General features: G+C 37.5%; 1 protein-coding gene across 2 annotated transcripts; it reads left to right on the forward strand.

Moving 5' to 3' along the window:
- Window positions 1-432: 432 nt before the first annotated feature.
- Window positions 433-11,339, forward strand: LOC117295917 (cholecystokinin receptor type A-like). 2 transcript variants are annotated; one of them, XM_033778708.1, is made up of 2 exons: window positions 433-623; window positions 7,813-11,339. In XM_033778708.1, exon 2 carries the CDS (start codon window positions 9,205-9,207, stop codon window positions 10,318-10,320), a length of 1,116 nt encoding a protein of 371 aa, XP_033634599.1. In that variant the 5' UTR covers window positions 433-623; window positions 7,813-9,204; the 3' UTR covers window positions 10,321-11,339. The 2 variants fall into 2 exon arrangements, with proteins under 2 accessions (XP_033634599.1, XP_033634600.1); XM_033778709.1 differs by lacking the exon at window positions 433-623 and adding an exon at window positions 3,000-3,394.
- Window positions 11,340-16,434: the final 5,095 nt, after the last annotated feature.

Genomic DNA, 16,434 nt, shown 5'->3' on the forward strand with positions numbered 1-16,434 from the left:
ATTGTATTAGTTTGTAGAGCTACTGTTCCTATTTCTATGGAGTTTTAAAATCTATTATTTAAAGCACATTATCATCTGTAATTCATAATTTAAATTGGATCAGTTATTTTTTTGGAGCAGAAAAGCAGAACTTCAATAGAGGGGAAAACAACGTCATTATTCAGAGTTTAAACGTGAAAAGAGATCATGAGAAAATCCTGTCATAAATAGTATGTGAATAAATGATCTGTTCACGCGGGATAGTTTTAGAATTTTATTCCAAAAACATTGTAAAAAAGTGTAAGTTTCGGGAAAACCCCATACCAATCTAATTCATTTTGGGGGTGAGGATCCGGCTTGGTTAACCACTGACCGCGACCATATATAACTCTTATGTTGTGAAAGTGAGGTCACTTGACGGAAATGTACATTGAGGTTTACAGAGGCATCGAGTCGGTGATATCCGATGGAGTCAACAATTCACGGAACTTCAACACTTGACCCGAACAGCAGCTGATGTCACACGTCGAGGCTCGTGATTTAACACCAACATAAAGACTGACGATCAGTTAACTTCACATTATTTTATTGCGCCAGAAAACATGCTGTTTTGAACTGCGATCATCCACCGACACACCGTTTCGGTAAGTTTATGGTATTTTGTACCCATGTTTGTGTTATTAGATGACAAACATTTACCTTCTTCTAAATCTAAAGTCGATTAATCAATAATGAATTTGAATTCATATTGTCAATTGTAAGATAGCACTTCTATTAATGGGAATTGCATGAAGATCATCCAATTATAATCTCTTGTACACACTTGTAGACTAACTTTGAACTTCACGTTATTTTATTGAGAGTAACAGTCATTCAAATTAAGAGGGGAACATGATTTAGGCATAACGAAGAAGAATTTGGGTTTCTCTAGAAGGACCTTCAAAGGGCCCTACAGCTAATTTTCAAGCAATGTGTGGTTGATGGGATACAGCAACAGCTGCATATACTTGACAAATATTTGAAGATCAATAATCCTGTTTTCATCTGGAGAGAGCGTGTTTGGCTAGTGCATTTTCCAATATTAGTTCTCGGGTATTTATAAGTTTTAACACAAAGACACTACGACCTATAGGCAACCTCATTATGCAGAAATAATTCTCATACGCGATGCCGTTTTACAGTTTGAAAGTAGTTAAGAACAACTTCATTTTTATTTGTTAGTAAAGATTTAATCAGCATCAAAAGTGAAATGAAAATGTGCAAAATGCGAGTCTGTCTTGGCAAAATGAAAGCTGTTTTCACAATCTGGCTTTGTGTTGATTGTCGAGGCTTGATCATTTCAGTCAGCTTGATGCTGAATGCGTCCTTGTCGGTGATATTGCCTTATACAGGTTTAATGCCATGCCCTGCCTCTTCAACAACACTTCTCCTTCATTAGGGTGTATGACATTGGAAATAATAGAGCAATTGGGAGTCAGTGTCAGGTACAATGGAATTATAGGCAAAAGGCACCAAGAGGAAGTAGAGTAGCAATCCAATCCGCGTACGAATGAGTTCGGCCTATAGATTGGGTTTTAGAATTTTAATAAAACGTTTCGAGCCTATTATATCGGTGACATGTTGAATGAAGTTGCTGTCGACGGGGGTTTAATGGTGGACTGTGTGTGTATTGTTGTGGGTGGTGGTGGTGGTGGTGGTGGTGGGGGCAGAAACTCAGCTGTTTTCAAAACATTATTTATGACGAAACCAGCAAGATAAGTGGATTAGAACACATCCACTACAAAAAGAAAAACCATCGTATACTCAAATATGCCTTGTAAATTGCATACGACAGCATTATTGTTAACAAGTTCTCTTCGCACTAGAACTCTTTGGTACACGTCTTTGTATCCGGCTTCTTCCACGCTCAATACTCAATTAGATTGACAATCAGAATGGGATTTATGTTAAAGGCAGTGGACACTATTGGTAATCACTCAAAATAATTATTAGCATAAAACCTTTCTTGGTGACCGGTAATGGGGAGAGGTTGATGGTAAAAAACATTGTGAGAAATGGCAGCCTCTGAAGTGCCATAGTTTTCGAGAGAGAAGTAATTTTCAACGAATTTGATTTCGAGACCTCAAGTTTAGAACTTGAGGTCTCGAAATCAACTATCTAAACGCACACAACTTCGTGTGACAAGGGTATTTTTCTTTCATTATTATCTCGGAAGTTCGATGACCGATTGAGCTCAAATTTTCACAGGTTTGTTATTTTATGCATATGTTGAGATACATCAACTGAGAAGACTGGTCTTTGACAATTACCAATAGTGTCCACTGTCTTTATATTAAGAGAACCCTTCAAAGCCAGCCTTGAAAGCCGCCAACTTATTCCATTCAAAATTGACAATGTACGACGAAGATTCCATTACCCGTCTTTTATGACAAACTTACCTTGCAGTCTATAAATATGTCTGAGAGAGTTTTTAAGTGTGTCGATTATAAAATCCAAAGCATCACGCAACTCTCACGAGGTTTCAAGAGGGACATTTTGTTTAGGCATGGAGGAAGGAAGAGAAGGAGCTCGAAGGTATGTGGGTGATTACGAGGTGTCGTTAAACGGTTGCGGTACCACGGGTTCGACTTTTGAAGTCCCTTCGTTCGAGCTCCTTCTCTTCCTTCCTCCATGGTTTTGGCGATGTTACATTTCATTTGTTATGTTCTTTTCAATTTCTACAATGCACATTTCTACAAATGTGTGCTTTCCTTGTAGATGCTTGATTTTGGGACGTCAAAATCTAATTCTGAGGCCTCGAAATCAAATTCGTGGAAAATTACTTTTTTTTCTCAAAAACTACGTTACTTCAGAGGGAGACGTTTCACACAATGTTTTATACTAACAAATCAACAGCTCTCCATTGCTTGTTACCAAGTCAGTTTTTATGTTATCACTTATTTTTATTACCAATAGTGTACACTGCCTTTTAATAAACAAGTAATGTTGATTACAAGTAATGTTATTCTAGTTTAGCCTACTTGAAAGTAAACTTTTGATTTGATTCAATGACATGTTTTCCTTGACACACCCTTTGCTCGATGCACTACAAAACCACCCAAACCCAACAACACAACAAAGGAGTGTTTTTAGTATACCCCTTTTTTGCTCCGACTCGCGATGTAAACGTGTCGTGTCCGTATCCGTGTAATGAGCCAATACGTGTACGTGCGTTTCCCCTTCCACTTTCATTTTACTCACGGCGAGAGCAACCGGTTCGGAAGAGGATCGGAAATGCTGGAGGTACGCACGGAAGATGGTTGGTCTGGGGAATTCTGCGATAACACTTTTGCAATTTATTTTGAAATGCCAAAGCTTGAGGCTTGAGGTTATTAATCTTCTTCTAAGGACACCATTGACAATCAATTCGCACAAGGTAAGCGTTGTATTCCGAAGATGTGTCAATTTGCAGAATATTATGGTATCAATTTAAATCGGGTGTCTCTTTGACAATTTAAACGATAACGAGTAATAAGCCTATAAGCTGTCCATTTTCCGGAAAACACATTTTCAGAATTGTGTGTTATTTGATTTGATTATGCACGTCAATACTCGGCATTTCTTCACAGTTTGTTACCGAAAGGTTATGACATGCAAAAAGTCCAGACAGTATTAAGCAAAGTTAAGTATTACAACCTTGTCAGTTCTTGAGTTGAATGAAAATCTCTACGTTGGTTGATTTGAAACTATTGTCAAACCGGTGGTTATAAACTATTTTAATACAATACAATACAACATACAATGCAATGGGTTTTTATATAGCGCCATTTCATTTAAACCACAGCGCTTTAGACAAACAATAGCAATGCAGATAAAACAACAAATGAACAACAATAAAGCAATAAACAAACACTAAGGAAAAAAATGTTTTTTTAAGACGGAAGCAGAACTCTCTCTCTCCTTGATTCAAGTGATGTGAGATTTAGTGAAGTCAGATGGGTAGCTCAGGTAGCCCACCTGCAGTCTCTATAAACATGCACGATCAAACGAACCTAATGAAAGTTTGAGCTCAATCGGTCATCGAATTTGCGAGATAATAATGAAAGAAAAAACACCCATGTCACACGAAGTTGTGTGCGTTTAGATGGTTGAGTTATTCCTCAAGTTCTGCTTCTCACCAAAATAACAAACTCAATGTTAATCAGATGTACACATTTTGGTTGAATATTACGATCACAATACGACTATTAAAGGAACACGTTGACTTGAATCGGTCGAGTTGGTCCTTGAAAAGCGTCCTGTAACAGTTTTTATAAAATCGGTATGGTTAGAAAGATGTTGTAAAAGTAGAATACAATGATCTACACAAATATCCCTCGAAATTGCTTGGTTTTCTTTTTACCTCGTCCAGTAATACGATCGGCCATTTATGGGAGTCAAATTTTTGACTCCCATAAATGGCCGACCGTGTTAGTTCGCGACGTATAATGAAAACCGTGCAATTTTGAGTGATACTTGTGTGGATAATTATATTCTACTTTGTAAACATCTTTCTAACCATTATGCATTTCATAACAAACGGTTTCAAACGCTTTTTATAGACCAACTCGTCCGATCCAAGGCAACGTGTTCCTTTAAACGATGGGTACTTTGTTTCCTTCTTTAAAGCTGTTTGTATAATTATGTAGGGTTGATGTTGCCACACAAATTATACAAATTTATTGTTTTCTTGAATAGTCCATGTTGTATGTATTTCTTTAAAACCCAGGTATAGGCGGTAGAAAATGCCAAAAGGTTTAGGATAAAAAATAATAAAAACATAAGCTGGTTGAGAACGTAAAGGGCCGAAATTAATACAGAAAAGGAGCAAAGAGATTAAAACTTTTAACAATGCGGTTTTAAAACAGTGAAAACCTTAAAGGCAGTGGACACTATTGGTAATTACTCAAAATAATAATTAGCAACAAAAACCGTACTTGATAGCGAGTAATGGGGAGAGGTTGATGGTATAAAACATTCTGGGAAACGGCTCCCTCTGAAGTGACGTAGTTTTCGAGAAAGAAGTAATTTTCCACGAATTTGATTTCGAGCCCTCAAGTTTAGAATTTGAGGTCTCGAAATCAAGCATCTGAAAGCACACAACTTCGTTTGACAAAGGTGTTTTTTCTTTCATTATTATCTCGCAACTTCGACGACCGATTGAGCTCAAATTTCCACAGGTTGGTTATTTTATGTGTACATGTATGTTGAGATACACCAAGTGAGAAGACTGGTCCACTGTCCTTAAATAATTCGGCAGTTTATTCTACATTCTGGCACCAGTGTCAGTTAGGCTAGAATGAAAGCCTGTATTTGTCATATTTGTTTAGCCATGACAACTCTGAGGGCAAAATCAGAAGTAACGGTGGGTAGTTGTGTTGGGTATAGGAAATTATGTTTGACATACTTGGGCCAAGGTATGCTTTTATAAAAACAAACCCATTGTTTGTGTTTATGGTTTACAACCTTATAACTTTGATACATTTTAAGTTACACCGGGAACTAATGTTAACCTACAACCGTTTATCAATAATCGAATAATATTGACAACTTATCGAAATGAGTGCAAGTTGATATTTCTCAGGCAGATCGCTCACTGTTCTAGCATTCTGTTATTGTACGTAATACGAGATTGGAGTTCGGTACTGTTTTGAGCTTGGATTTTTGCATACAGGCGCCCTTGAACATGGCATGTTTGTGAGACTGTGCTTTGTGTTATTGTATGTCTATCTGACCAAGGACGTTAGCTTGATCGGCAACACATAGTAAGATTAATTCATGCTAGGCCTACTCATGATGGCATTTACACATCAATGGAAAATGGCCTCCTCCTGACTTGTCACAGTCACGTTTAGCACATTTAAATTCATGTAAATTACAAGCCAGTTGTTGACTCTGTGTGCAATGAAAGGCCGTCGTACTTATGTCAAGTTCTTAGCTCCAAATTGCAGGCACCTATATGAGTGGATTGCGTGCCATATGAACCACTCCAGCCCCAAACCCCTTATGGTTGGAAGACGGGTACAAATGTACTGACATGACGTCACTAAGCAACCACGTTAAGAACTTACCACTTTTAATGGCTTTTGGGATTGGTTTTGTAGAACTGCGTGTTTGAACAGCCGTCTAATTCCATCTTATAAGGGAAAGTTAGGATAAAATGAATGATTAATTGCAATGATTCTGAACCGTCACTTTTTTGCTTAAAGTCCGACTAATCTGTTCGGGAAACTTCGTTTGGACTTGCGATCTGTTATTGTCCACCTAGTGAAGCGGTTAAAAACTGACATTTTGAACATCTATTGTGGCGACTTTTTTTTCAAGATGGTCGCACCAAGCACTGTACCGTATACAAACTCTCAGACGAGTGTACCATCAACTTTTAAGTTGTTTGTTTGAGTCTCAATGTTATCAGGCTTTATTCTGATCAAGTCTTGCAACATCATCACAAGGACCAGATTGCTCAAGGGAAAATTACTCCTTTCTCTAAAAGTTTAAACGTAGTGAGATATTTTTTAACAGAATTATACCCGGCTCACAAAGTTTCCCTTGGATTTATTTAATCATGGTTTTGAAATGAATTTAAAATCCATGGCAATTTAGTTTCTGAAAAGGCTTACCAAGAATGAAGTAAACTAGAAATTATGAAAAGTGATTTTTTTTTCTCTTATTTTTTATTTCACAGTAAATTAATTACTTCCTTTGGAAACATCCTATACACTTCCTCAATTGTTTTTATATTTTTTTTAAATAATATATAGACAATTTGTCCCCGCTGTTTATTAACAATAAACTTTGTTCTGCAAATAAATCTCCAATACTGACGCTAATTAGACCGCTGAGACTTTAAATCCCCGCAAACCTTCCATACAATTCCATTTTCAAATAAAGTACCGCAGGAAATGCAACTATTGAGAGTACTTTATATCAAGTACAACTTAAACTCGATTCAAAACATTGCCAGCAAAAGTTTCAGCTATCAGTCTGTTTGATCTCGAAGGACTTTTAATAGTCGCTTCTTGTATGGAGCGTGTATGCGTCACTCAGAGACGCCCAAGGCGCTTTAAAGGCAGTGGACCCTATTGGTAATTACTCAAAATAATTATTAGCATAAAACCTTTCTCGGTGACGAGTAATGTGGAGAGGTTGATGGTATAAAACATTGTGAGAAACGGCTCCCTCTGAAGCGCCATAGTTTTTGAGAAAGAAGTAATTTTACACGAATTTGATTTCGAGACCTCAGATATAGAACTTGAGGTCTCGAAATCAAGCATCTAAACGCACACAACTTCGTGTGACAAGGGTGTTTTTTCTTTCATTATTATCTCGCAACTTCGATGACCGATTGAGCTCAAATTTTCACAGGTTATTTATTTTATGCATATGTTGAGATACACCAACTGTGAAAGCTAGTCTTTGACAATTACCAATAGTGTCCACTGCCTTTAACATACATGTTTCATACGAGACCTAGGCCTACTCGTTTACCCTATGAAACGATGTATGTAATGATTTTACAATGTGCTGTAGCCAGGAACACCGGGCAAACCTCTTCCCTTTTTGATATTAAAGTGCACTGGGTTCTTTTACGTGCGATACACAGCAACACACGGGACCAACGGCTTTACGTCCTAGTACAAATCTAGTCTTCATATAACGGTCTATTTTCGGCATTTTCGTTCGGTTAATAATAATTCGTTCGGGTAATAATAATTATCGTCTAATTCATTTTGAAATTATGTGTTAGGGTCATTGCAAGTCTATGTCACTGTCAAGTCTAAAGTTATACTTTTTTGTTTGTTTTACGTATTGCAGGAAACTCCACTTCAATGCAATCTGGTTGGAATTTGTGCCGTTTCTACAACACCAGAAACGACATCGACCGACTCGAACTACGTCTAGTCCGGATTGAACTATTTCAAATTGAAAGTCAAAAATTTAACTAAGTCTAAGTGTTTTACGCACAGAGACTTTCGATGACCGGCCCTTGGCAGTGTTTATTAACAATTGAGTAGCCGAACTTTTACAGCAAGTACAGTTCTGCCGACCATTTCTTCAAAACGAATTTAATGAGTTTCTTGTTCTGAGGTTGTGATAGGGACAATTTCGCTAGCATGCAGAGTGTTGACGGAGTATAATAATTCCTCTTTTATTTCTGCTGCATTCAAGAAGTTCTCACGGTCAAATAATTGCATCTCACACGAGCTCGTGGACGGGTATGAACGATTCATGTTTGCTTCATCTGCGTCTGATAGAACCCAGAGAATTTAACGATCATATTAATCGCTTCAATTCATTACAGAACATTGTTCAATCTGTGCAGAGGCGCAACTAAAGTGTAAGGACTTAATACAAAACGAATTTAATGAGTTTCTTGTTCTGAGGTTGTTATATTTTTATCTGTATAACTGGATCATCTCACACCTGATGTATCCTTGGTTAGTGACATATAAGTGATTGTCCACTAGTGCTAAGACTGTAATACGTCATGTCCACTGATAGAACTATCCAGTCCCTCTGGCAACATCCATCGTTTGTTTACCATAACAGGGAGACACGTGGGAGTTCGCAAACTGAAGCCAATTAATATTCCGCCCTTCACTGAGGTATAAGAACAGTCATGCTCGGTTTTGCCAATCAATTGATTTCTACAGTAATTTACCGTCTCAGTGACTCCTAGACATCTTAAGAAGTAGCTAGAACTGTGCCTGTAACGTACTGCTAAGCTTTAGAAAGGGTTGATTTACGAGGTATTATATCAACGAGGTTTTGTAACTTGTCTTTAGGCTTAGGGACAATTTCGCTAGCATGCTGAGAATGTTTGACGGAGTATTATAATTCCTCTTTTATTTCTGCTGCCTACGAGAAGTTTCACTGTCAAATAATCGCATTTCAGACGAGCTCGTGGACGGGTATGAACGATTCATGTTTGCTTCATCTGCGTCTGATAGAACCCAGAGAAGTGAACGATCCTATTAATCGCTTCAATTCATTACAGAATATTGTTCAATCTGTGCAGAGGCACAACTAAAAAAGGACTTAATAATGGTTATTGTCTTACCAAAGGACAGTAAGTTTAGACTGTTTTAAACATACATCACTTGAATCGTATACTTTCATCACAGCAAGAACAACTAAACTGAAATAAGACAACTGCAAACTGACGGTTCACATCCCAAGAATTCCAATCGTCTTGATACAGTCAACATGGAGTACGAGTTGGCAACTACCAGCTATAATAATATGACTCTGGATAACACCACCAGTGTGTGGACAACGGATGCACCAGAGCCCCCGTACAGACTGGTTCTATGGATAATCTTAGAGAGCATCATTGGTTCCCTTGGCGTCATTGGTAATGGGCTCGTACTAATTGTATTTTTTCGAAGTAAGTCTAGACATCTTGTGAATCTATTCATTATTAATCAATCTATGATTGATTTCACTAGCTCCGTAGTATATCTACTGATCCATCTTGGACCTAAAGTGCAACTTATACCAGGCAACCCAGTGCACTCAATCCTCTGCAAAGTTTGGGTGTCTGAATATGTCATGTGGTCTCTCTTCATATCATCAAGCACTAACCTGGTATGCATTACACTTGAACGCTATATTGCAACCATGAAGCCAGCCTGGTATAGGAAGAAAGTTGTAGCAGTCAAGAAAAGGATTGTTGTTGTTGCTGCATGTGTCTGGGCCTTTGGATTTCTTATTGATGCTATTTGGGCAGCAGTACAGAAGGTGTTCCCAGGTAACTTATGCGTACCCATCTACTCATCTCCTGCGTCACAAGCTATAAGTGGCATCACCATCTTCTTTGTTACGTACCTGGGACCTTTATCCGTAATGGCGTTTAGTTACACAAGTATCGTACGTAAACTACGACAACAGACAGCGAAAGTACAGGCCCAATCTCCGGCTAGGACTCTATCTAGTCGTGTCAATGCTACTGAACCAAGAACTGTACAAGGTTCTCTACTTAACAACAAACGAAATGCTCGAGCTAGTAACACACGATCTAGAGCAACAAGAAATGTGATTCAAACTATGATGATTGTCTCAGCAACATATGCCATTACTTGGGCTCCCATAGCCTTCAACTACTTAATCTTTAACTTAGGTGGACCTTTAGATTTTACAAGTGTCTGGTACGAAGTCACCAAACTTTTCGTTCACGCCAATATGTGTGCAAATCCCTTCATCTATGCTATGCAGTACAGACAGTTTCAAATTGGTTTGAAACGTTTGTGCTGTTGTTGCACCAAGGAGTTGGCCAATCGTGACCTGACGGTATCGGTCTTGGGGCCGACCTCCGGAACATAGCAAGTAAAAAGTACTGAAGTATTGTCAAAGGTGTACATGTAAACAAGCCATTAATGATGTTGATTATCTAAAATTGAAGAAATGGAATAAGCCCATAGTTAACAACCTGCAGATTCCCTGACAAAACAAAATTTAAGTAAAATGTGTGGTTGTGTATTAATAAAACGTGAACACTGAGTTTAACATTTAAGTTCGAAATTTTTTCGAAGGCCTTTATGGTGAGTTTCCAGAAACCAACAAAACAAATTAGTAGTACTCTAGCAAACTAATGATTATTGGCACCACGATGTTACTCAAGCAAACTAATAATTATTAGCACCAAATTGTTGTCTCCAAGAAAATTAATTACTATTAGCAACAAAGTGTTAGCCAAACTAGTGATTTGAATGTTAGCAAACAGTGTTAATTAATGCTATAATAATTTTTTAGCACAAAGTGTCAGCAAACTAATAATTGTTAGCACCGAATTTGTTAGTACTCCAAGAAACTGATGATTTTTTGGCACCAGTGCAGTATACCAAGACAACTAATGATTATTGGCACCAGAGTGCAAGTACCAAGCAAACTATTGGCACCAACGTGCAAGTAACACACAAACTAATAATTATTGGCACCAGAGTGCAAGTACCAAGCAAACTAATGATTATTGGCACCAAAGTGCAAGTACCAAGCAAACTATTGGCACCAAAGTGCAAGTACCACACAAACTAATAATTATTGGCGCCAGAGTGCAAGTAGCAAGCAAACTAATGATTATTGGCACCAAAGCGCAAGTACCAAGCAAACTAATGATTATTGGCACCAGAGTGCAAGTACCAAGCAAACTAATGATTATTGGCACCAGAGGTCAAGTACAAAGCAAACTAATGATTATTGGCACCAGAGTGCAAGTACCTAGCAAAATAATGATTATTGGCACCAGAGTGTAAGTACCAAGCAAACTAATGATTTTTGGCACTAAAGTGCAAGTACCAAGCAAATTAATAATTATTGGCGCCAGAGTGCAAGTACCAAGCAAACTAATGATCATTGGATGCATAAATATCACGGTCATGAGATACGATCGTAAAAACAGCTTTAACGTACCCAATGAGAACAGTATTTGCATCAACATTAAAGGCGGTGGACACTATTGGTAATTGTCAAAGACTAGCCCTCACAGTTGGTGTATCTTTACATATGCATAAAATAACAAACCTGTGAAAATTTGAGCTCAATCGGTCATCGAACTTGTGAGATAATAATGAAAGAAGAAAAAAAACCTAGTCACACGAAGTTGTGTGCGTTTAGATGGTTGATTTCGAGACCTCAAGTCCTAAATGTTTTATACCATCAACCTCTCCCCATTACTCGTCACCGAGAAAGGTTTTATGCTAATAATTATTTTGAGTAATTACCAATAGTGTCCACTGCCTTAGAATAGTAAACAATGATTTACACTACTGTCGTAGAACTCCAGTCTGATATTATTAAGAGTTGACGGAATACTAAATGTATTTTGTACATCCGATCGCACTTTCTAAAAGTAAGCGTTCATCGCTCAAGCTATTTTCAAACGAATCACATTTAATTGTTTGGCACTCATCATGGTACTCCCTTGAACAGAGGTCCGCTGGCTAATGCCAGAACAAAAACCTGAGGACCACTCAAAAATATATGCAAGTGGCTCGGCTGGTTATTAGTCAAAGTTGAAAAGCATTTCTATTTCATATTAAATATTGACCGAGTTAAAATAAAGTGGCGGACTCGTGAAATGACAAGCTAACTCAGTCCTGTTGGTTAGTCAATGAACAACTTCAGGGTAAACCCAATATACCATGAACAGCATCAGATTTAGGCAGCACGGTGCAATATTTAGTATCTCAAGTGGTTGATGCAAATTCCCATTCACAATTATGCACTTATTTTGTGAGTTAAAATGAAGTGATCTCATGGGTTATATGTACCGTGTGTTTTGGGGGATATATAGCTTTGCCGAGATCCAATCTGAATAATACCACCATCCGGACATGGTTTCCTTTATAATGAACCCATTGCTGTCTGTTCTGAGAAGGTCCCTTACCATTTGATATTTGGGCAGATTATCATACCTGTGTTCGATTTCACAAAGAGTTAGGAGATATATAAATTGCATGGATAGTCCTTGTTAGGACGAGTAACTGGTCCTGACTCGAGATAAGACTAGTCCTAACTCTTTGTGAAATCCACCCCTGAGCAGGCTAACCTAGAAAACCATTCACAATTTCTATATTATTGAACCGCTTATTATTAAAACCATTCACGTCCTAATATACGTCACATGAGCATGGAATGTGTGTTTGGAATCATTGTCGTGTGAATAAAGCCTTAGATTTGACACTTGCCATTTATGTACGCATTGAGAGAAAGTGTTGCAGTTTTATTCAATTCCAGTCGTGCAAAAACACCCATTCAGTTTGTCTAATAAGTGAAAATTCAATTCTTTATGAAAACCGTCGGAAATTGTATCTAAATATACCTATATTGAGACAAAGATTAGATTACAGACGACCTATCTTCACGAGCAAAGTGGGATTTATTGAATAAACCGGTAGGCATATACCACAATTTATTAGTATCGTGTCAAGGTTATAATTCTGTATTTGTAAAAGCATTACGTACCAGTTAGCCTTTTTTGTTTCGTTTTGTTTGTTTCATTTCCATGGTTTCTGAAGTCATTGTGAATCTATGTTGAAAAGTAACTTTCAAATTTAATGAAATTACTTTGTTTTTGTTTTTTTCAGGGGGGAAAAATGGGCACCACAATGACACTGTTTGATTGTTTGAGGTTTTTTTTTTTTTTTTTGGGGGGGTGCTTGTTTGTTTTGGCATGCTGTTTGTGTGTTGTCATTGGTCGTTGGTTCCTTGCGATGAAAATAAGTATAAACCTTGTAAAGTTAGTTTCCGAGTTTCAATAAATCATATCATCAAGCCAGTCTACAGCAATTACAGATTGGTTTATGGTAAGATTACATAATAATGGTCAAGTGAAAGCACGTTGACCAGAAAGCAGGGAAGGCAGTCCATGCACCAAATTCCAAATTGTCTAAGATATAATTACGTCTTAATGGTTGAGTGAAAACATGATGAGATACCAGGCAAAGCACGGAGACAGTAACCATAAAGGCAGAGCAGGGAAATAGACTTGCCCATGGTGTAACTGTATCCCTGGGTCTCATTCATTTGGTTCCTTTGAGGTTCCTGGTTTCACTAGTTTTGTGCAATATTCTAATTTCTGTATTTTTCTTGGCTTTGTAGTATTGGGAATGGAAGAAATTTCACTTGACTTGAGAGACAATCTCATTGTTAATAAGTTAATATTCAAAAGATGAATCCTTGGAGTCTAATTTGAACATCTTGAGCTGGATGCGTGTCTTGAATAATTGAATTATTCTGTCTCACTCCTGTCATGTTGTTTTTAGTGTTTGGGAAATGATTTACTAATACTGTACCAACAATCCAGACATACTTATTTATGTGAGCGAGTTATAGTCAAGTCTGAAAATAGTGCTTTTGGCCTCAACCAACTCAACCATAAACTTTAAAATGACAGATCCCATTTATCAATGCTTTGTGAAAATGATAGAAACAATGCTTAAACATCGCATCACTAGCAGAAATGAGCAGGATACCAGCGACGCATCGTACATGTGCTTAGCTCTCAATAAGTGCTCAAGCAGCTCCGTGAGATTGGGCACATGGCTTAATTTCATATAGCAAGTAAGTACCAAAAACTTGCTAAGCACAGACAAGTATTGCTTATTATACAGAAACAGGTTACCAGCCAAATTCACATTAAGTTTACATTGTTGTGACTGGTGCCCCACTTTTGTATAAAGCAGTGTTTTCTGCTCTATGGAATTGGGCACCGGTCTGTACATAACGCTAACATAATTTGCACCTCTACCAAACTCAACGAACAAAATAACTCAATTTTAAATTGTCGACTTCGATGGAATTTACAATTTGCGTTTCTGCACCAATGCACCTTCTAGAGCCGCCTAAACCATCTTCAACGAATTACAAGGATTTATGTGACAATATTGTTGGATAACATTTTCTGTGATTGAGGTTTATAACAGTATCGAAGCAGAAGCAACTGAATTTCTTCGGATTTCCTTTGACACCTGATTTCCCTGCACCTGCTGTTAATTTGATTTTGTCTCATTGGACACGACATTTACAAAATCAGTCAGAAGCACAAACAGAAACGTCTTATTTGTTTCCCGTGCTCAAAATAAAACAATTTATAGCATCGACATTTTGAAATGATGTAATCGGTGACACGCGTAAATTTGTTCATGTAGTTATATCTTGTTAACATTTCTTAACTACGGAAGCTTATTGCCGCCACATGAATAAAATAAATATCTCACTGTGTACGTACACGATGACGTATCACGGTAAGAGATGTTTGTATTTATGTGGTGACAATACGCGTCCGTACTTTTCAACAGAGTGTGGCCTAAAGGTCAAGTACAATACCTGCTGCACTTATATACAAATCAGTGCAATCAGTTATGAGCATGGTCCTTGTTTACTTGAAATTTGGTAATTCATCTTTGAATGAACAGTCCACTTCTTCTTTTACCTCAAATCTTAAGAACGGGATTATTTTCCCATCTCCATGGCAATAAGCTACACTAGAACGACGTCAGAAATGGGGATTGCCATGTTTCATTTAAGTTCAGTAAATCAGACCGAGTTATCTTGTAAAATTTAATCATCATTCCATTTACGTGGATACATGAGGATAAATAAGAGGCTATGTTTGTTGCCCGAACCCATCCTTAATTATACAAAACATCTTGTAGTGTGGTACTTTTTCTTTCAAAAAGTAAAAAAAAAAACGACCATGGAGTCCAACTTCAATCATCGGGTATCAATTCAGTTCTTCAAATTACTGAAAGTTTTTATTATTCTGTCCACACTATAAACAAATTACCACCGCACGGAAGATGTGAAATCCACTGAATCTTTAAGATTTCCATCCACTGAATATATAAGATTTCCGCTGACGAGACGAGATGACATTTTACTGGACAAGCTTCTACATGTACTTTCGATACAGTAGGTACACTCTTCAGTCTTTGAAGTAGCCATCGCCATGAAGTGAACCAAAATGAAATGACCCAAAATGAAATGACCTGAACGAAACCTCTCGAGAATTCTCGTCTGTCAGTCCATGTAAAACGAGATTGATAAACCAATTAGAGTTAGTGATATACATAATCGCGTAAGACAAGTGGACAATTATACTTCATGTTGATTTAGTCTTTCGCCTTTTTGTTTTCGGTTGCCTCTGCGCCCCTATTGTCTCTAAACGTTATTCAAACTGCGCGAAGGAAAAACAACCATAGAAATCAACAGGTCAGGTTGACTGTGAGATTTAACTTTACTTGAACTGTTTTTGTGTTATTTTCTTATGGTACTGTTATACTGTTATGCTCCTTCGAACAGGCTGGTCCTGGAGAGAGCGCAATATAATTTCAATAAATTATTCAGTATTATTATTAATTATAGTGAATGGTCTTTCACATACTCTTCATGGAGTGAGTGTAGTTTACAAAGGCATCGCACACTCGTACAATGGCAATTCTAGAAGAACAGATAATCCAATACAAGTTTATATTCTTAATTACTGACATCAGTTGTAAATGAACTGATGTACAACACGAAACAGTAACTGTAGATTAGCATTCAAATGCCAGGAGTTAAATCTGCCCTCAGCCTGTCCAGACTACTCTGAGCCGAAAACATCATCCCCACTTATCCCCCGCCTGTCCCTCTTAAAGCAATGCCTTGGTTATTGTCATCAATAATTAATCCACTTCGATAGAAAGAAAGCAAATGGCACCCTTCACATCTAATCCTCACTTGTGCAACTTAAGATCTTTAGTTCAAGTCCATATAGACACCGGCATTAATCATTGAATGAAACTCTTTTAAGAAAGCGCAAAATCATACAAAGACAAATTCAAAGTTCGTGATCTTTAATGTTCATACCTTGCTCTTAAGTATTAGTAGGAATATATCAGCGTTCAATGAATTGATTGTTTCTGTTTAGTATAGAGTTCATTCCACTTTAAGTTTATT

The sequence above is a fragment of the Asterias rubens genome, chromosome 10 (assembly GCF_902459465.1).
Source record: "Asterias rubens chromosome 10, eAstRub1.3, whole genome shotgun sequence".
Classification (NCBI taxonomy): Eukaryota; Metazoa; Echinodermata; class Asteroidea; order Forcipulatida; family Asteriidae; genus Asterias; species Asterias rubens.

What these genes read in the sequence shown, in the direction of transcription:
- LOC117295917 (XM_033778708.1), top strand. Translation starts at nt 9,205, where the DNA reads ATGGAGTACGAGTTGGCAACTACCAGCTATAATAATATGACTCTGGAT.